General features: G+C 47.4%; 9 protein-coding genes and 1 non-coding gene across 10 annotated transcripts; 5 read left to right on the forward strand and 5 right to left on the reverse strand.

The window, feature by feature from the left end:
- Window positions 1-358: 358 nt before the first annotated feature.
- On the reverse strand, window positions 359-2,075 carry AGABI2DRAFT_121137 (hypothetical protein; the record flags this gene model as incomplete). The annotated part of the gene is made up of 6 exons (XM_006455135.1): window positions 359-852; window positions 907-1,446; window positions 1,502-1,625; window positions 1,677-1,719; window positions 1,758-1,941; window positions 1,997-2,075. The coding sequence occupies 6 exons, from the start codon at window positions 2,073-2,075 to the stop codon at window positions 359-361; spliced, it is 1,464 nt and encodes a 487-aa protein (XP_006455198.1).
- A 236-nt stretch (window positions 2,076-2,311) lies between these two features.
- On the forward strand, window positions 2,312-3,129 carry AGABI2DRAFT_75906 (hypothetical protein; the record flags this gene model as incomplete). Its single annotated transcript, XM_006455136.1, has 2 exons — window positions 2,312-2,813; window positions 2,867-3,129. The coding sequence occupies 2 exons, from the start codon at window positions 2,312-2,314 to the stop codon at window positions 3,127-3,129; spliced, it is 765 nt and encodes a 254-aa protein (XP_006455199.1).
- Window positions 3,130-3,454: 325 nt separating this feature from the next.
- AGABI2DRAFT_121139 (hypothetical protein) lies at window positions 3,455-3,757 on the reverse strand (the record flags this gene model as incomplete). Its single annotated transcript, XM_006455137.1, has 1 exon — window positions 3,455-3,757. The coding sequence occupies one exon, from the start codon at window positions 3,755-3,757 to the stop codon at window positions 3,455-3,457; it is 303 nt and encodes a 100-aa protein (XP_006455200.1).
- Window positions 3,758-4,087: 330 nt separating this feature from the next.
- AGABI2DRAFT_209575 (hypothetical protein) lies at window positions 4,088-5,477 on the forward strand. Its single transcript, XM_006455138.1, has 3 exons — window positions 4,088-4,367; window positions 4,445-4,633; window positions 4,691-5,477. Exons 1-3 carry the CDS (start codon window positions 4,101-4,103, stop codon window positions 5,192-5,194), a joined length of 960 nt encoding a protein of 319 aa, XP_006455201.1. The 5' UTR covers window positions 4,088-4,100; the 3' UTR covers window positions 5,195-5,477.
- A 113-nt stretch (window positions 5,478-5,590) lies between these two features.
- Window positions 5,591-7,222, forward strand: AGABI2DRAFT_153259 (hypothetical protein; the record flags this gene model as incomplete). Its single annotated transcript, XM_006455139.1, has 7 exons — window positions 5,591-5,963; window positions 6,018-6,229; window positions 6,276-6,369; window positions 6,514-6,601; window positions 6,657-6,931; window positions 6,988-7,064; window positions 7,118-7,222. 7 exons carry the CDS (start codon window positions 5,591-5,593, stop codon window positions 7,220-7,222), a joined length of 1,224 nt encoding a protein of 407 aa, XP_006455202.1.
- A 103-nt stretch (window positions 7,223-7,325) lies between these two features.
- Window positions 7,326-7,434, forward strand: AGABI2DRAFT_t109. Its single transcript has one exon. It is a non-coding gene; the product is annotated as a tRNA-Met (tRNA).
- Window positions 7,435-7,718: 284 nt separating this feature from the next.
- On the forward strand, window positions 7,719-8,450 carry AGABI2DRAFT_75362 (hypothetical protein; the record flags this gene model as incomplete). Its single annotated transcript, XM_006455140.1, has 4 exons — window positions 7,719-7,808; window positions 7,866-7,969; window positions 8,033-8,282; window positions 8,352-8,450. 4 exons carry the CDS (start codon window positions 7,719-7,721, stop codon window positions 8,448-8,450), a joined length of 543 nt encoding a protein of 180 aa, XP_006455203.1.
- A 57-nt stretch (window positions 8,451-8,507) lies between these two features.
- On the reverse strand, window positions 8,508-12,439 carry AGABI2DRAFT_209582 (hypothetical protein). Its single transcript, XM_006455141.1, has 6 exons — window positions 12,343-12,439; window positions 12,194-12,280; window positions 11,029-12,138; window positions 10,222-10,981; window positions 9,954-10,174; window positions 8,508-9,906 (listed from the first exon to the last, which is right to left on the reverse strand). Exons 1-6 carry the CDS (start codon window positions 12,381-12,383, stop codon window positions 9,045-9,047), a joined length of 3,081 nt encoding a protein of 1,026 aa, XP_006455204.1. The 5' UTR covers window positions 12,384-12,439; the 3' UTR covers window positions 8,508-9,044.
- A 39-nt stretch (window positions 12,440-12,478) lies between these two features.
- On the reverse strand, window positions 12,479-15,920 carry AGABI2DRAFT_187647 (hypothetical protein). Its single transcript, XM_006455142.1, has 15 exons — window positions 15,887-15,920; window positions 15,731-15,833; window positions 15,461-15,675; window positions 14,883-15,404; window positions 14,741-14,830; window positions 14,325-14,686; window positions 14,173-14,269; window positions 13,976-14,117; window positions 13,685-13,922; window positions 13,475-13,634; window positions 13,168-13,421; window positions 13,013-13,117; window positions 12,899-12,963; window positions 12,743-12,841; window positions 12,479-12,690 (listed from the first exon to the last, which is right to left on the reverse strand). The coding sequence occupies exons 1-15, from the start codon at window positions 15,901-15,903 to the stop codon at window positions 12,571-12,573; spliced, it is 2,589 nt and encodes an 862-aa protein (XP_006455205.1). The 5' UTR covers window positions 15,904-15,920; the 3' UTR covers window positions 12,479-12,570.
- A 305-nt stretch (window positions 15,921-16,225) lies between these two features.
- AGABI2DRAFT_194855 (hypothetical protein) lies at window positions 16,226-17,618 on the reverse strand. Its single transcript, XM_006455143.1, has 5 exons — window positions 17,464-17,618; window positions 17,372-17,412; window positions 16,954-17,310; window positions 16,756-16,897; window positions 16,226-16,705 (listed from the first exon to the last, which is right to left on the reverse strand). Exons 1-5 carry the CDS (start codon window positions 17,577-17,579, stop codon window positions 16,333-16,335), a joined length of 1,029 nt encoding a protein of 342 aa, XP_006455206.1. The 5' UTR covers window positions 17,580-17,618; the 3' UTR covers window positions 16,226-16,332.
- Between the last annotated feature and the right edge of the window lie 107 nt (window positions 17,619-17,725).

The raw sequence follows: 17,725 nt of genomic DNA on the forward strand, positions 1-17,725 counted from the left end.
AGGTATTTCGTGAAGGGATGTTGCTGGCGACGGCGAATGCAACCCTCCACCACATTGCATGCCGTCGCAACTATGGTTTTATGTACCACATCAGGGTAGCGAGTGATCAGTTTCACATCCTCCCATCTTCCGACCGGAAAGCATGTCGACAGCGGACGCCACCGCCCACCTGATTCAAGCTCAACTGACTCCAACCTAAACGACATCATAACAATCACAGAAAAATGAACCTCGTGATATTGTTCCAGAGAGAAAGCAATGAATTCCAGATAGATCCATCCATAAAAGCCCAAGGGAATTGGCGTAAAAAAATACCCAAAATCATCACCTGACGTAAGTACTTGGGAAGAACTTTGCGCTACAAAGGTCCCCATTGCTGCGTGCCAGCCTGTCCTGGAAACCCGCCTTGCATATATTGTCCCTGCCCATATTGACCGTTCATGGTCATAGGCTGTTGTTGTGGCTGCATCATCCCCGGATTAAAGGTTCCCATGGGCTGCATTCCCATGCCTGACATCTGCGTCTGTCCGGGCATAGCAGCCATCATCGGCTGTGGGCTGGGAGTCATGTATCCCGGGGCGAAACCGTTCGCAGGACTGTTACCGAATGCAGGCTGAAAGGAAGGATTTGGCATCGTTGGTTGTAGCTGGGGACTGGGAGACGGCATAAGTTGGGCACTGGGACTGGGGGCAAGATATTGTGGATTTGGACTAGAGGAGACAAACTGGGGTTGAAACTGAGGTGGCATTGGAGACGACGGTAGGGGCGTGGGTTGGTGGAATGGGACAGAAGTGGGTTGCGGCTGCATTTGAGGCATTTGAGGCAGAAAGGACTGATTGGTTTGGTTAAAACCTGTTGAAAGAGTCATGAAATCGAAGTGCGTGTTAATTTGTATGTGCAACACACCTGTCGCAAAAGATGACTGAGAGAAAGGATTCAAAGACGAAGTTCTTAATGGAAGTCCAGAAGCAGTCATGTTTACGGATGCACCAGGTAAACCCATGGGCATCGTATTGCCGGCAGTCATTCCACTAAACGTCGGATTACTGGCTTGATACTGTAGGGGGAGGGACGCATTGGAGGAAGGCCCTTGAAGTGATACTAGATCTGCCCAAACACCTTCTGGCCTCTTCGCTGGCGCCGACTGAACCAGTGGATTTTGCGATATTGCAGGCTGGGAGATCGACCGAGTGGGCTGACTTTGTGTAATCGGCGGCTGCATAGTCGGACGGGGTTGAAGATGAGCTTTTGTTGTCGAAAACATATCTGCAGCAATATCAGTGGCGGTGGCAGGCATGGAGTCTACGCGCGGCTGTGTAGATGGCCGGGTCGGTTGAGTGGGAGGTGCAGCGGTTGCAATTGGGACAGACGATGCAGATCTAGATGGCCCTAATCTTGACGTAGCAAGAGCCTTCTTGTCCAAAAACCGTCGATACTCGTATTTGGCTGTCAAAAGTGATGAGAGAAACGACATTGGAAAAGAGGATGCAATGCAATATACATCTGATGTACTGCTCAAGATCATTGTCCCGCGTCGGATCATCTAATACTGTCGGCGGCGGATTCCTGACTTCATTTGGGTTGTAGATGGCGTTAGACTTGACATTGCCAATTTCTCTCATCTTCTGTATTATATTTTTAGCCATGAGCTCCTGGGATGGAGGAGTTGAACGCACGTCGACCTGGTCCTTTGTCCACGAGTCTAACGTAAGACTCTTGCTACTTTGAAGTCAGATTCATATATCCTCGACGCATACAAGCGACGACTAACACTTTGCTTATGTGGGTCCCGATCTTGCGATGGATGCTTGCACATCCGACACTCGGAAAACGTCAGTACGTGCCAAGATCCATTATACACGAAAGCGAAATACCAAATGAAAATTCCGAGGTTATGTGAAGCCCAGCGGGGATTCCGACTCTTACAGTCTGCGCATACATCTGCGAAGTGGTCGGATCAGAATGTGTGATAGAGTTGGATGGAAGACAAAGGTACCATTGCCTGGTTTCGAGGCAAGCTCGAGAAGTAAACGCTGATTGCGCTCTATAGTGAGTTTGTTCGTGCTGGACGACATTGAGGTGGGTCGAAAGGGAGGTGTACAGCGTGGGTTGGCTGCTTGGTGTGAGCCTCTGGACCAAACAAGAGCTACATTGAATCAACTACGATGCAAAAGTGCCCCACACTTGCTAGGCTCGCCAGGCCGCCGCTGTACTCCAATGTCCACGTACGCACACCCAATCTCTCTGCGCACTTGTCTCATCTTTCTTCTAGTTCTGTAGCCCCGGCCCAGGTTCGCCGAATGACCTCTTCATGCACAAAATCGGGCCGGGCGTCCTCGACCCAACGCACCCTGCGACTAAAACACCTATCAGAGCCTTTCCTTCCATCAGAACAGAATGCTTTCGCCTCTCTGCCTTTCCAAGTGCACTGCTTATCCCCCATCCTGACTCGATAGGGACCCCGGGGAGGCCAAGTATCGACACTTGGACTAACAGACTTAGTCGCGCAGCCCAACTCCAAGATTCGGACGTTGAAACACAGGGACCTTTCGACCTTTCGAGAGTAGTTGCGCCGTCCATATTATTACCTCACCCTCGCAAGTCGATACCAATGCTTTTGTATTTTTCCATCAGCAAGGCAAAAACGCACAAACATGCAGCCAAACGACGGAAACTGCGCACCAGGTTCAAAGAGGCAATAAATCTCGTAGTGACACGAGGAGCCCAAGGAACCAAAGACGAACTTGGCGTCCCGCAACTCGAGTTCAATGACGAGGAAGTTCGAGAAAATGGTGACAAATGGATTCTACCTGGTAAGAGCAAACCAACTTTTCCATATTGGCACTCGAATTTCAATGCGATTTAGATTGGGTGTACATCTGTTACCCTGAGGCCTCCTTGTATCTAATGCGTTATCCACAACTGGTCCCACTGCTTCGTTCCTCGCTCCACAAAATCTGGATCCATGGTACATCCCTCGAGAAACGCTGGGCGGAAGACGAAATGCGGAAGCAAGCCGGCCTGCCCCCACTGGCATTCCACAAGCAACCTATCCATCGCAAGTTCCAGCCACCGCGAACACCTAGACAAATCTTCGAATCTAAACGCTATCCATCTACCACTCGATAAAATGAAAAATTGATCGCATTGCACATTCAGTGGAGGAGCTCGTGTCTTATAATTTGCCTTCTTATATGCGGACAAACATTTTCCTGGTTGGCAGAGCATCCTTCCCGTTTTATTTGTGTTCGTTCAAGAGCTGCATCGAGCTGAATCATGCCTCGTAATCAGATATCCAAAGTTGTTCATATCAGTGCATGAAAGCAATACGCATAACTTAGCACTAAGCAGAGCGTCGCTTCAAATAACCATGAACCGCTATTTCTTATACAACTTCCAAAACTGAAGACACAATACATAACCATTTTCTAAGACGCGGAGCATAGTGTAGCACTCAAAGTTCATCCCCTCTCTTCGCCCTCTGCTTTGGCGGCTGTACAACATCAACTCTCACAACCCCCTCTCTCTCCCTAATACCCCTCAACACATCCTCCTGAATACTATCCCAATTCGGTTCAAGTCCTCCACGTGGGATGCTGTATAATTGAACATCGGATAATGCACCCACTTGACCTTGATATGTGAGTAAAGAATGACTGCCGGTGGATAGAGCGGATGGGGTAGAGAAGAGTGGGGAGGAGGGGGAGAGGGTTATGGAGAGGTAGATGTTGGATGCGTGGTCGAGGATCTGAGGCATTGTGGTGGTAAGTGCTTAAGATGATTATAATTATATCAATCATGAGCCAATGAGGCAACGTGTATTGTTATAACGTGTATTTGCGGCCTTGGTGATACTTGGTCGATGCTGAGGGCACGTCCTCCGAGATACAATCCATTGACCGATGAGTCAAGATTTAATGTAAGTATGAGGTGAGGACGCTCGTCTCCTACAGACGAGTATGATCTCCGTACCTGTTCCGTTGGCCCTTTCGTAGGTGAATTTCAATCATAATCATAGATGGATATAGATATGATCATAAACCGTGTGCTATTCTTATACTTAAACCTATTATCTTCTTACCTCGTACTACCAAAGATAAATGTCCTCTACCACCTCCACTATCCACGCCAAATCCCTCACATCTCAAGTCGGTGGTCATCCCGGCGTACTCACAACCGAAGACGGCGAACTCCTAATCAAACCCGCCCTCCACCATGAACTCCAATTCTATCAACAACTCCAATCAGACCCAATTTTATCTTCCCTCCTACCCTATATACCCAAATTTTTCGGAACATTGAAGTTGGAAGGTGAATTAGATGAATCAAAGGTACAAGAGCAAACGATCCCGGTGAAACCATATCCAGTTTCGGAAAAGAAAGATATGTTGTTTTTCTTTCCAAAAAAAACCCCCAACTTTCGTTCTTTTTGGCTGATATGAAGGAAATGTCAATACAGTCGATAGTGTTGGAAAATATAACCAATCGATTTACGAAACCTAATATTCTGGACATCAAGCTCGGTACTATTTTCTACGATGATCGTGCTTCACCCGAAAAAGTGGCACGTATGATAGAAACAGCAAAGAACACTACCTCACTCGAGACCGGCATGCGCCTCACAGGCTTTCAAGTGCGTTTTACAATAAACATCGTGTTGGAAATCAAGCCTTATCAAACGCTCTAATAGGTTTATGACAATATCACAGGACAAGCAGTCAATACACCCAAGTCCTACGGCAAGTCAATCAAAGCGGCCGATCTTCTTGGCGGAATGACAAAATTCTTTCCGGAAGGAAGGGAGGGTAGCGAAGCATCAGGTGAAGGTTCTAGTGGCCTCCCTCGCGCTTTTCTACGCCCGATCTTGGAAGGCATCATCAGGGATATTAAAGAGATCAGGGAAACTTTTGGGGAATTGGAGCTGCGGATGGTGGGCGGGAGTTTATTGATCGTGTATGAAGCTGATTGGGATAAGGCGAAAGAGGCGCTTGAGAGCATCGACAAAGAGGAGGTGGATGATGAGGAAGAAGACGAAGATGAAGACGAAGACGAGAAAGGACTTCCGTTTGCGGTCAAGCTGATTGATTTCGCGCATACCAAGGTTGTTACGGGGGAGGGGCCAGACGAGGGTGTTCTGCTGGGCATTGACTCTACAATAAGATTACTGAACGAACGGTTGTTGCAGCTCTTGTAGTAACTATTAATAATGTACTGAAGTAGTAAAAAGGTTTGAGCGAGGCGCGAGCCATTGCGCGACTGACGACATGCCCTGATCTCCGAAGACTAACTAGGCAAGTCCTGCAGGTTGCGGAATTAGCTTCCCTGGCCCGTCAAGGACAAATTATTCCAAGTCCGGATCACTCCTTACGGAGCGAGGGTCTGTGGAAACCAAGTTTTCTGGAGGGGACAGTCTTGAACCAGCGCACTGATGGCTTAACCCGCTGAGAGGAACCCCGCTCATTCCGGATTGGGCCGCTACAGCCGTTCAGCTAACTGAGCCGTTAAACACAATCACAAATCAATATTGATATACATCCAAGTCACATGGCTACTACAGCCGCGTGTTGCAGCGCCAGTTTGTAATTCGACTATGGATACTCTCAGTGGCCTCCGGCAGGCAATATCCTCAAAAACACCCGTCGCCTTTGCAAACGATCAAGGCCCATGTACCGCTCTCGCTGCTGCAACCCACATCGTTCTCCCCACCGGTAGTGTGCCAAAGTCAACTCCAACCCGCTACCGCAAACCCGGGACGTCGGGATCTTCACCGCAGGATTTCTATACCACCGAAGCTTTATACCTTGCATGGCATTTGCGTGATGCTGCTGCTACGGAATATATGAAACAGACTCGAGAGAATGGTCTTACGGTTGGCTTTGTCAGTGTCACCGAGAGGAAAAAGGTAGTGGATGTGCTGGAGGGTCGGATACCTGACCATGATGATGCAATACCTGCAGCTGAAGGTGGGAGCTCATCCTGTTCCTTTTCAGAGCAGCACTTAACTTTGTTTCGGTTAGTTGAGTCGACGACACCACCGGGCTCACCTCCACGAGATCTTCGTTCACGGTCGGCTACTGCTCCTAAGTCATCAGCTGCAGAACCTACTTCATCTCCTACAAAACGACGATACGCTCCCGATTATCATGACGCCGAAGTGGTCAAGAAAATCAAGCTCAGTGAAGTAGAGCTGAGGGACCGAAATACAGTTCTGCGTGGTAACAAACCAAACGTGCGTTTATTACTCCGCTATGCATCTTTAGCTGACTGTCCGTCAGAACTTTGCTACTGTACGAACTATTTTTGCAGATAAACTGAAAAAGCTTAGAGATGCTGCTCGTTCTGGAGCTACTCAGCCTGTTGCGACGCCAGGTGTGCAATTCAGATATGATCCTACCCCGTAAATAAAGTTTGCTAACTTTATGTTTTTATCATTCAGACCCTAAACTTCAAGCAAAGAAAGCGCGTCAGTCTTTCATGTTAGTCTAAACCTTCATCTCCGTTAACGTCTTATAGGCAATTTCCAACCCATCATCATCATATCATCCTCTCCAACCGCTCTTATCACCATGTACAACGTCAAACGCTTTCTCCAAGAATCTACGTGAGCCTTCAACATATCCAATCTCTACAATCTCTAATAGTTTCAAATAACACAGCTTTGAACCACCGCAAGAAGCCCGAGCACACGCTATGGCAGAAGGCAACACTCGACCCGAAGATCTCATTGCAATTTACCGTCGCCGCACCCACATCGACTCAAGTGGAAAAGAAACCGAATCTCAAGCAAAATATTTCGTTGTCGATAGCGTTGAAGCTTTAGCCAAATTTGGTGCTGATGCTTGGGATAGAGTGGTTTGTGTTATGACTACGGGTCAAGCTTGGCAGTTTCGACCGTACAAGTGGAATGAACCGAGACAGTTATTCCATCATGGTAGGTTTTTGCTGCAACTCGATAATTCATTATGTTGATTATTTTTATCTTGATAGTCAAGGGGATTTATGTGACATGGTCAAATGATCCTCCGAACCCCAAAATACAAGACTGGAACGTAACAGAGTTAAAGGTATAATGGCTTCCCGGTCATCGTAGATATTGTGACTCAAATGGCTATTTTAGATCGACCCGCATCGACGACACGTTGATAAAGCTGTCGTCGCTCAATTTTGGAAAATTCTCGACGCTTGGATTGTGTCGAATAAACCATGGTTAATGAAAGCTTAAGTTTTCTCCATGTGCCATACCTTCCTGTTTTTCTTTTTGTAATACTAATAGCTCGTCGGTAATGGATCGGTGGGACTCTATTTTGCAAATGAGCTGAGGATAAGCTTCCATGGCTCAGTTGGTCAGAGCGCCGGTCTCATAAGTTGAAATATGAGTGACTTTTGAAGAGTCATTTAATCCGGAGATCACCAGTTCGACCCTGGTTGGGAGCATATGAAGGTTGACACTGCCTACTCTTTTTTTCTTACCTTCGGTCGACCGATATCTTGACAGCGACCAGATTGATCACTAACTTTTGTATCCTATACAGCTATTGTTAGAAGCTATGCTTTATAGTCGTAAATGATTTTGTTACTCGCTCTTCGACAATCCAATGAGAGATTCTTGTCGGCGATTATGCTAAGGGGTACCACCACCACTCAGTCGCAACTTAACCTTAAGCTCTTGATCAACCCTTCATATAGATTAGATAATCAACCACTCCCAGCTTCATCTCATGTCGTCAAGTAGTGAATCCCGTCCAGCAACAATCAACCCCCTAGAACAATTTACATCTTATCCATTTGACACAGACCAGACTTACCAGGTGGGTTATCCTTCTCACCAAACCAACAAATGAGAAAGAGGTATATTTTCTGCAAAGCAAGGTCTCGCAAGCATTCTAGCTGGCAATGCCCTATCCGACAATTCATCTTCGGACGAACGTGATGAATTACTGCGACGTATAAGAGTATTTTACTTTAACAAGTTCGTGTTTACATATTCGTGTATATAGAAGAAGACGCTGACCGATTTATGCTGTTCTTATAGGACAACAGGAAACTCGATAACCATTGACGAGGTCAAGGCATACGAACAATCCCTCAATCAGCAAGATCTCGAACTAGAGTCACTATCACCGCCCTCTACCGGTCCCGTGGCCGCAACTACCACTGTACCAACACCCTCTCAAACCACCGAAGACACCAAAATTCTATCATTCGCTGAAATCAAAGAACTCATCGAGGCCGGCCGTTTGGATGAAATTCCCAACAACAAAATCATCCCAGATTCTCTAAATGTCCGTCCTTCTCTTTTTCCCATTCCTTTCGTTTTTTCAGATAAGTTAATTGAATGATAACATGAACAGGACGAAACACCAAGCGCGTCAATTGTGCCGGCACGCAAGAAACCCTGGGAAATCGCTTCCGAAAATCAGGGTACCACTCCCCAAGATGTAGAAGTTTAAGCGTCTGAGGTAGGTAAGAGTGTAAAAGCTTCAAAAACGATTCTTATGCTGCTTTCAGTAAACAGGGTCATGATATCTCTTCTAATAGACAAGGCGAGAATAATACAAATGAACAAACTTCTTTTCGCTAGAAACTCGGCATAAGAAGACAAGTGGAACTGTGCGGACAGGAAAAGGTGACGAAGGCAAGAGGCGATGGTTAAAGAGTCGCATAAGGTACTACAAACGCAGAAGGAAGACTAAAGGTAGACATCGAAGCTGCTGTATGTTTCATAGCTAGACACATCACATCACAATAAGGACAAAGTACTACCCTCAGAAAGTGAGTGAACAAGTCGACCAGCTCTGAACTTGAATCCCACAAGGGATGACGGGCGCAGCAAAACAATTGGAATGATGCATTCACAAGATTCCATTCAGACACAAAGAAGAGGAAACTGGGCAGCGTGTTGCATGGGTAATATAGAAAGGAACATCTTCCTCGGCAAATTGGCAAGAAATTCAAGATGTCCTTGGTATTACTCCCTGAAGGACTCGCCACAAAATGCGACGAAAATCCGGTTTGGAGTCGATGAAACAAGCGTATACTGTCTCTTACCATGCTTGTGGTAAAGACGCGAACGGCTGGCCTGGTACGGGTGGTCGGGACATGTAGTACTGCTGCGGTGAACGTGCTTGTCCATAAGATGCTTGTCTTGAATGACCGGGACTCGTTACAGGGCTTCTAAAAGGAATAGATGTGTGTGATTGATTGAGGCCATTGTTCACAAATCCACTATTCATGGTCTGGGGAGGCAAGAACGGTGAAGTCGGGAGTTGCTCAATTGTCGCTGGTTTAGGGTGTGGTACCTGCTGTTGCGTCTGCGCAAGATGAGAGTAAGGAAGCGAGTCGCGCAGTCCAGTTTGGTTGGATGTGGAATAATACTGGAAAGTGGATGATGGGAGTGAAGGTACACGTTGATGGTGATACTGATTGCTCAGCCTAGACGTCAAAGAGAGCTGAGAGAGCTGAGAAGGCTGGGCGAGCATTTGCCCTGGCTGTAAAGGTCCAGTGCCATTGGACTGAACTACGTGAGAGCTGGTGAGAGTATGAGATCCTGTCCATGTTGGAGACAAGTCGCCGTGATATTGTGGAGGTAACTGATAGGTGCTCTTGGGAGAGCTACCAGCAGCGAACTTGAGAGATTGTTCATCCGAAGAAGCTGCCCATATGCTCTGCTTAAAACGACTAGGTTGCGGGTCATTCTTAACACCTGACATCACGTCATTCAATAGATCTGCAGCAGTTTTCTGCGGTATATGAGGTGCGGGTGGAGGCGGATGAATTTGCTTTGGAAGATTCATTGGCGACTTTGGGGCGAGTTCACTTGGGGTAGTGAGAAGTTTAGTTGGTACGACAGGGGGCGGCCGAGAGACAGGCGATTGCGCGGGTGGTAGAACAGGCGAGAATGATGACCTGTTGCCCATTAAGTAACGTGGAAGAGTACAAGGTAAATCACATACTGCATATAAACAATCTCCTCTTCGTCATCAAAATCTTGATCCAACAATCCAGTATCGTGGGCTTCGATGGCTTGCTTCACCACGTCTTCCTCAGTAGGTGGCGTATTTTCCATGAGTTCACTGTGAATGTCCGCAAGTTCGGGATGTGTACGTGGACGCACGCTTTCTATCATGCCTTGGTTGAGTATGACAGTGCGACCTACAAGCCTGACGGGAGAATGCTGCATTCCATTAGATGTGATAGTCATAGCAGGTTAACAAAACTTACCGGTAGTTCTGAAATTCGCCTTGCATCTTCCAGCAAGTCGTGTATTCTCATCAGCTGCTCAGCATTGGGGTGCGGCCTTTCTCTTGTCTGAATAGAACCCAGATCACCTTGTTCGCCATCTCCTCCCATAGATTTTTTCAACGGGAGGAACCCGCGCATATCCAGGTCTTCATCCAAAGGGGAGACGAGAGTGGGTAAGTTCTTCCTCGGGAAGGCCTCCATGAGCGCCCGGATGAACTCAATATAGCTATCCCAGAATTTGATCGTCTGGACAGAGTATCCGCTAATCTTTTCAGGAGACTCCTTCGATATCTGAATCCCCTTCGCTTGTTCTTGTTCCTTCCATGCAACGAATTCTGGATCCTGCAAGATGGTTTTATGATTCGCTATGATCCACTTGCTAGCAATTCTTAGCCCAGGTAGCGTCCTCCTGAAAACAGCAGTAATCTTCAACGCGAGGCTAGTCTCACCACCGTTTACGTCGGAAGGGGGAGGTACGGCCAGTTCAGCCGTTCCAACGTCCAGTAATGTAGAATGAAGATCGAATATGTGTCGGATGATGCGCCAGTCGAGTAGAACGAATGTGCTCGCAGGTAACTGACGGTCTGCCTTGGGACGAATCATACGATTTATGCAAAACGCACTCTCCGACAGGACGATCACTTGAGAGATAACGTCAGGCAAAAGGTGCCGCTGGGACACCAGTAGGTTGAAATCATGTTGCACTAGTTGGTCAAGTTTGCAGGAGATCGAATCCATTCTATTAATGTATGAGAACCGACCTATCTGGTAGGGGCATATAAGTACCTTTCAATCCCATTTTCAGCCCCGATACGCCACAAAGCATGGAGGGCAATGATCCGCTCTCTAAAAGTCTCGAAGACCACGTGTGGGGGAGATTCAATTTCCAGCAGTTTCTCTCGTTCCGACCGACTCCGCCTTTTCCAGGTATTCAATGTCCTGGTCAGTAGTAGATTCAGGTTGTCCATGGCCGTATCGTACGGCAGCTGCACGCAAAGGGCCCGATAATGCTTTATAACGGATGAGAAAGTATCTTTCTGATAGGTGGAAAGAATCGCAAGCTGATGCCATGGATTCCCTTCGTTCGGTACGAGTGCTCGTGCCTGCTCGTAGCACCTTTGTGCTTTATCATAATTTCGTGCTCGCGGTACTACCTCTTGTCCTCTCCGATTCTTCTTCCTCGAAGACGTCATCGACTCATGCCCAGCTCTAGGACGTCCATTAGAGTCATTGTACAATTCCCGATAACGTGCGATATCGCCTAAGCAGACAAGCGCTTTACTGAAGATAGTAAGTCGGCCACCCCGGTCCTCAGGACGTGGTAGAAAGGCATTTGAATCGGGATTTTCTGGGGGAAACTGGAAATGGTTGCGACCGTTCTGGAATCGGCCACGACTGGGATGAGTTGTATCACCCGTTTCGGAATTGGGGTGGCTCGTCTCCACGGTACCGTCCTGTGACTCAGAGAAAAGTCCCAATTCGACCAGTGCCGGCTGAGCTTCCGTGAGACCAAAGGTCCGGTACATTCGCTGAACTAATAATGTCCAGAACTTTTCTTCTTCTGCGAGAAACTGCCGGAAACGTTGGATGCGTTTCCTGTATTCGACTTCGCCACGTGGATTAGCGTATTGGGGCCCTTGCGTTTGTGCCCGGGTGGAATCTGGCGGCTGCGGCTGCGGCTGCGGCTCATCCGCGTGGCGCGTTCGCTGGTGTACTTGCTGCTGCTGTTGCTGCTGCCGAGCGTTTGCCAGAACTTCTTTGTCAAGCTTTGCGATGCTTGACTTGTATGAAGAAATAAACAGATAAGACGTTTGCATCCATAAGTGATTCTCGACGTCCTTGGATTCCTTTGCGTACGGGTGCACAAGTAACAGATTCAGATAAAGTCTTCGAAGACTTGATTGATGTTGTCAGCCTGGTGAAACGGCGGAAGCAATGGCAAAAGACTTGCTTCTTTCGTTGAATATCGACATCCCTATCGAATAGCTCTCTTGAGTTGAGGAGTTCCTTGAGACTCTGGTGGGTGCTCTTTGCTTCTCTGGGGGACTGGAGTAGGTAACCGGCGACAGGGCGCATGATGAGCTGGGGGGGACCACGTACTGGGCAATTGCGGCGGGTGATTCTGTCATGGTTGCAGACATGATTCACGAAGACACCATGGTATTTAAGAGGATTAGGATCGAAACATTGAGAAGCGTTGAATCAGCGATGACAAGAAATGATCATGGCCCAGACGACGTGGGAACGAAATTCGCCGTGATCCGCGGCATAGTCTCATGCATTCCATTACAATGGTATTCTCTATCCAGATTCTACCCGAACATTCTACTACTCATCATCATAGTCGTGGCGGAATAACGCAAGCAAGTCGTCCATGCCTAGCTTCATGCTCTTCAGCTTGTCGCCACTCAATGCAGCCTGCGCTAATTCCCGCTTTTTCTCCTGCAACTGAAATAGCTCATCAGCTCGACCCTAATCGCAGGTGAAAAAACAGCTATACCAGAAGGATGCGCTCCTCTACAGTCTCATCTATCTTGAGCTTGAATATGTTTACATCGCGTGTCTGCCCGAAGCGATGGGCACGGTCAAAGGCTTGATCCTGAGTCAAACGGCTCAGTCGAACTACTCGATCTCGGAAATTGCAAAACCAGCTCACCTCAAGCGCGGGGTTCCACCAAAGGTCGACGAGAATGACATTATTACATGCAGTCAGATTGAGACCTTTTCATATGAGTCAAAGAAACGTTTCTCCGCTAAGACGCCTGCCTACCAGTGTTTCCGGACTTGAATGAAATCAGAATAACCCTTATGGCAGCACTATCCTTGATTTTGGCCAGTGCAGCCTCACGATCGGCAGGGGACATCGAGCCATCATCTAGGGGTCTGTCAGTACAGCATACAACAACAAATCAGATAATGACTCGCATCGGACAAACCGAACTCCTTTCTCTTTCAAAAAGGGCTCTATCAGATCAAGCATAGACGTGAATTGAGAGAATATAATAGTCTTCTCTGTACTTTGGGACCGCTCATCGATGTCCTTCAGTAGCTTGAGTATCATCCGGATCTTGGCAGACGACGGGTGTTCACTTTCGACGAGTTGTGCTTGTTCAGCTAGTGGAATGCAAGTCTTGCAATGGTTACTCCATTTGCCCTCACCAGCAATGTGAGGTCCGATACTGCCGAGTCGAGTCAGCAAGCCTTAGAAAGGTTTGAAGTAAAATGCACCTACTCCATTGTACACATCTGACACTTCCGAGTAATGCCCATTTGGCTGAAAGCCGCAAGAAGGTCATTGGCATCCGCTTCCGATCCCTTCTTAGATGCTTGTGACTCAACGGCTTCTAGATCTTTTTTATAATCCTTAGTCACAAGGAGAGGATGGTTACAAGCTAACCAAGTCACGATTAGTAAGTTCAAACAACAAATTATTCGGCTATACCTTGGCGCAGACGAAGCAAAAGCAATAGTACAGATATATACTTATTCCCTTTCTCTTGATTCATAAGATCCTCCAGAACATCGCCCATCTTCGTTTCCAAGGACGTGTAAAACTCCTGTTCGGAAGGATCAAAGGGACAGGAGACTATCTGAATGGTACGCTTGGGCAGTTCGATCAGCTTCTTGCCGTTGAGTTCGTCATCCTTCCGGCGTCGTAACATGATTTGCTTGAGAATAACCTGACGGCAATCCGGTCTGAGTCATCTGTAAAGCCGACGATCAAGCAGTATACCTGTAGTTTTCCCATTGCACGACCTGCACCTTTCCCGCTCTGGATGGGTTGAGAGAAATTTCTTTTGAAGGCATCCAACTCATTGTATGGGCGGATACCGAGAAACTTGAATAGAGAGTAGAGTTCAATCACGTTATTCTGACTGAGGCGTGCCGATGAGTTAGGAGCCGCCATCAGGGGCCAGATAAACAACTTACAGCGGCGTTCCTGTCAAACACCATTGATATTTGCTTTCGAGCGCGCAGCAGGCAACGGCGCCTTTGGTAGTATGATTTTTGATGTTATGTGCTTCATCTAAGTGACCATGGAAACTCAGGTTATATAGCTTAAAGGAAAATGGAAATTTTACCAAGGATAATACGGAACCATTTGACTTGAAATATGGCATCCTTCACTTTTGATTTCCTCGCAGGTTTGGCTATCGTCCGACCAAAGTGTTCGGCTTCACCGGAGTCAGAATCATCAGAGTCGAGAACCTGGCTCTGCTTGTTGGACTTCGACTTCTTGCTCTTGGACTCATCTTTCGCTTCTGGCGCGAATGCAGCGTATTCAGACTTGACGGTGTCATAGGTAGTGACAACAACATCATGTCGACGTAAAGCGATTGGGTCCGTTGTCCGTGAAGTTCCTTGATGTTTGAGAACAGTTAACTTGGTCATCTTCTTGATCTCATCGGCCCACTGTCCAACCAAAGCAAGCGGACATACGACCCTTCAGAGAAAGATGTTCAGAGATAGGCTGTTGCACACAAAGTTTTGTACATACAAGGTCGACCAGCTCCAGCCATCAGTCCTATCTTGTTTTGTTGCCCTGTTGCCTACGATCGTCGTCAAAGCCTGTATTGTCTTTCCCAAACTAAATGAACTCATGAGTCGACTCCTAGGAACTAGATGTGAAGGAAATTTACCCCATATCATCAGCCAAGATGCCGCCATGCTTCTTTCCTTTGATGTCTTCTCTTTCAGCCATCCATTTCTTCCCAATGACTTGGTGATCCATCAACGTAATGCCATCCTTAAATCCTTCAACAATCTTCTCATCCGCATCAATCTCTTGCTCCGTTTCTTCATTCATATTACCAGATATGAGGGCTTTCAATTCCTTCTCGGCATCCGCTGCGGTCATGTACTCGTTGGAGCCAGAAGAATAACCAGCCGCCGGTATATAGATTGCTTGGTTTGCCATTGGGGGTATAGCGTTGTGACGATCATAGTCAAATGTCATAGGTCTCATTGTTGCTCCTAAATTCGGCAGATTCTTGTTGGAGGGTATATGGATGGGTTTTGCAGGCAAATTTTGGAGATGAGAAGGAGATTTATATGTCTGACCGGCCTGCCCCATAGACGCTGGTCGTCCTCCATTTTGCGGTGGAGACGACCCGATTGTTTGCGTAGTATCATTAAGTTGAGCCGTAAATTTAGTAATATTACTGTAAGAAAAAATGAGATAGGAATCACAAATATTATAAAACGGAGTTGTACTTACGTATGTTTGGGTAGGGTTTGCGGTTTAGTCTCGGGTGCTTTAGATAAAATTTCAACTTCACTACCACTCAAAGTCTGGGCATTTTCGTATTCTTCTTCGCTCTCCTCGTCCTCTTCATCCGAAGAAAGCACGATCGGACGCGTCTTCCGGCCATAGGGAACCGACGAGGCGTCGGCTGAACCCTTTGAGGAAGTTGAAGTTGTTGATGTAGCAGACTATGGAGATATAATCAGGGCCCAAATGTGCCGAAGGCTTTACAAGGCCCCTCACGATGACTTCAGTTTGAACCCCATTCTTTGGCTTTGGTTTGGCCGGCTGCTGGTTTCTACCAAGGGGGTAAAACATCTCAGCCTCACGCATGAATTGTTCGCGGCTACAACGACTGTGAGCATTGTAAATGTGTGAGTAGAATAGGTGTAACTGTACAATCTCTCGAGAGGCATGTTGTCTTTGAAAGAACTAGGGTGCGAAAGAGGAGATAAATGTGGAATGATTTGAACTGTTCATGATAAATGAGGTCGCGTCAAGCACGTGCCACGTGCTAAATCACGCCTTCCAAATTGGGCACCCTCCTGAGTCTTGTTACACAAAGTCCATCGAGAGCACCTTTCCTCCTGAATAGATATTCATACATATGTCAAGGGCTGCTGGCCTGTGCGGCAAGGAGTGGATGCCTCCTATTTGACTTGATATGTGATCGTGCGTTTTGCGCTGCGAGTACTCAGTATCACTTGGCCCTCGTTGAGCAGGACGAATCCCCCCATTTGACTTCTAAAATGCCAATAAAAATTCATACATATGTAAAAGTCCAGAGAAAAATACAATATTCCCCTATCTAAATCGAAAAGATTTAATCTCGCAAACGAATCAATCTACGCTTTCGATATGGTACCCCGACCGCACCGTTCCAAACTGTCATCTTTCAACTCGTAAGCAGGTAAATACCGCGATGCTGTATGGAATTGAAAGCCCTTCGGCCCCATTTCAAGCAAGCTACCGTTCGATTCGTGAGCCAATGTGCCCTTGGTGATACCACTCGTATTCGCCAGGAACGTGGATAACGTCCCATCAACTCCAGCTTTGTGCATTTTAGACATCACTTCTGATAATGCATTTGCTGGAGATATTAGCGAAGAAGTTGTAAGAGATGCCGCAGGATCCAGATGCAGTTCACGGGTGGTAATTTCAGAGAGAAGAAGAGCCGGATTTGGCGATGTATTGAAGGTTGAACCGAGAGATGTATACCTGGTAAGGGCCCGTTAATAATGGACAGGTAAGTTTCAGTCAGTACTTACCCCTGGTCATATAAACAGCAGTATGGAACGTTCAGATAACGAAGGAATGTCCAGACATCGGAGTAAGACCAATTAATGATGGGGTTGACACGCTCGAATTGCGGCCATCCCGGATCAGTCATAGCGCGGTGGGAGAGTCTCGCTAGAAGCTCCGCTTTAAACACATGCCGGATCTCATCGGGTAAAAGAGCAACTCACCACCATGAGGATCAGCGCGCCGTGTCCCGATCAATATAGCAGTTATCTGAGGAAAGGTATCTTTGTACATCTGCAACGCCTCTCGCATGCACAGGCTGCCTTTGACGTTACTCTGTCTGAAACAGTGAGAAGCTGTGTTATTCGTTCCACCTTTTGACTTTAGTGCCGGCGAAAACGTGGGAGCCTGACAGGAGTATAGGTCGAGATTGTAGGCTTCGACAGTTTCATCAACGAACATCTCAAGATCGGCAAATGGGGATGCAACCGGGATGCATAGGGCAGGGATAGGCTTCACAGCTCCTTCTAGAGGAAACCTGCGAGCGAGAGCGCCGGCGAATAGGTGCAGCAGTACAGTACCTGTAATAAGAGCGAGTGTTGTAGATAAGTCCTGGCATGGTGACGAGAAGCCTCGACGTACAGTCTTTACCCCCGTTGAAACTGAGGGACGTAGCATCTAGACTGGGAGGGTTCAGACACGTAAACGGTGCAGTGTGGCAGCCCTCTACCCACCCATGGGAATCTAGGCACTGTTCAATGACATCCAAAGCTTCCTTCACCAGGGGTGCGAGGTGGTGATCTGACTGAGAAAGCTTGTAAACCTGCTCTGCAACCTTTGTGCGATCCATAGTGCGTCGGGGTGTGGGTGTCGCAGCGGTGTGCTACGGTCGGGCTTAAGAATCTCCTCAGCTCTGCCCAAATCAATCACAAGCGGTAATCACGTGACAAATCACCCCATGACAGTTATGGACATTTAGGTTTGCCTTTTCCGGTT

The sequence above is a fragment of the Agaricus bisporus genome (assembly GCF_000300575.1).
Source record: "Agaricus bisporus var. bisporus H97 unplaced genomic scaffold AGABI2scaffold_10, whole genome shotgun sequence".
Classification (NCBI taxonomy): domain Eukaryota; kingdom Fungi; phylum Basidiomycota; class Agaricomycetes; order Agaricales; family Agaricaceae; genus Agaricus; species Agaricus bisporus.

Excerpts from the sequence above, each read along its gene's own strand:
- AGABI2DRAFT_209575 (XM_006455138.1), top strand. The coding sequence starts at position 4,101 with ATGTCCTCTACCACCTCCACTATCCACGCCAAATCCCTCACATCTCAA. Across the intron at positions 4,368-4,444 it reads TCCCGGTGAAACCATATCCA|GAAATGTCAATACAGTCGAT; the intron begins GTTTCGGAAAAG and ends GCTGATATGAAG. Across the intron at positions 4,634-4,690 it reads TGCGCCTCACAGGCTTTCAA|GTTTATGACAATATCACAGG; the intron begins GTGCGTTTTACA and ends ACGCTCTAATAG.
- AGABI2DRAFT_194855 (XM_006455143.1), bottom strand. The coding sequence starts at position 17,579 with ATGGATCGCACAAAGGTTGCAGAGCAGGTTTACAAGCTTTCTCAGTCA. Across the intron at positions 17,413-17,463 it reads CAGTGCCTAGATTCCCATGG|TCTAGATGCTACGTCCCTCA; the intron begins GTGGGTAGAGGG and ends GAACCCTCCCAG. Across the intron at positions 16,898-16,953 it reads GCGCGCTGATCCTCATGGTG|CGAGACTCTCCCACCGCGCT; the intron begins GTGAGTTGCTCT and ends CGGAGCTTCTAG.
- AGABI2DRAFT_187647 (XM_006455142.1), bottom strand. Across the intron at positions 14,270-14,324 it reads ATGGTTCCGTATTATCCTTG|ATGAAGCACATAACATCAAA; the intron begins GTAAAATTTCCA and ends ATGGTCACTTAG. Across the intron at positions 13,923-13,975 it reads GTGCAATGGGAAAACTACAG|GTTATTCTCAAGCAAATCAT; the intron begins GTATACTGCTTG and ends GATTGCCGTCAG.
- AGABI2DRAFT_209582 (XM_006455141.1), bottom strand. The coding sequence starts at position 12,383 with ATGTCTGCAACCATGACAGAATCACCCGCCGCAATTGCCCA. Across the intron at positions 12,281-12,342 it reads TCACCCGCCGCAATTGCCCA|AGAAGCAAAGAGCACCCACC; the intron begins GTACGTGGTCCC and ends CCAGTCCCCCAG. Across the intron at positions 9,907-9,953 it reads GAGGAGATTGTTTATATGCA|GTCATCATTCTCGCCTGTTC; the intron begins GTATGTGATTTA and ends AATGGGCAACAG.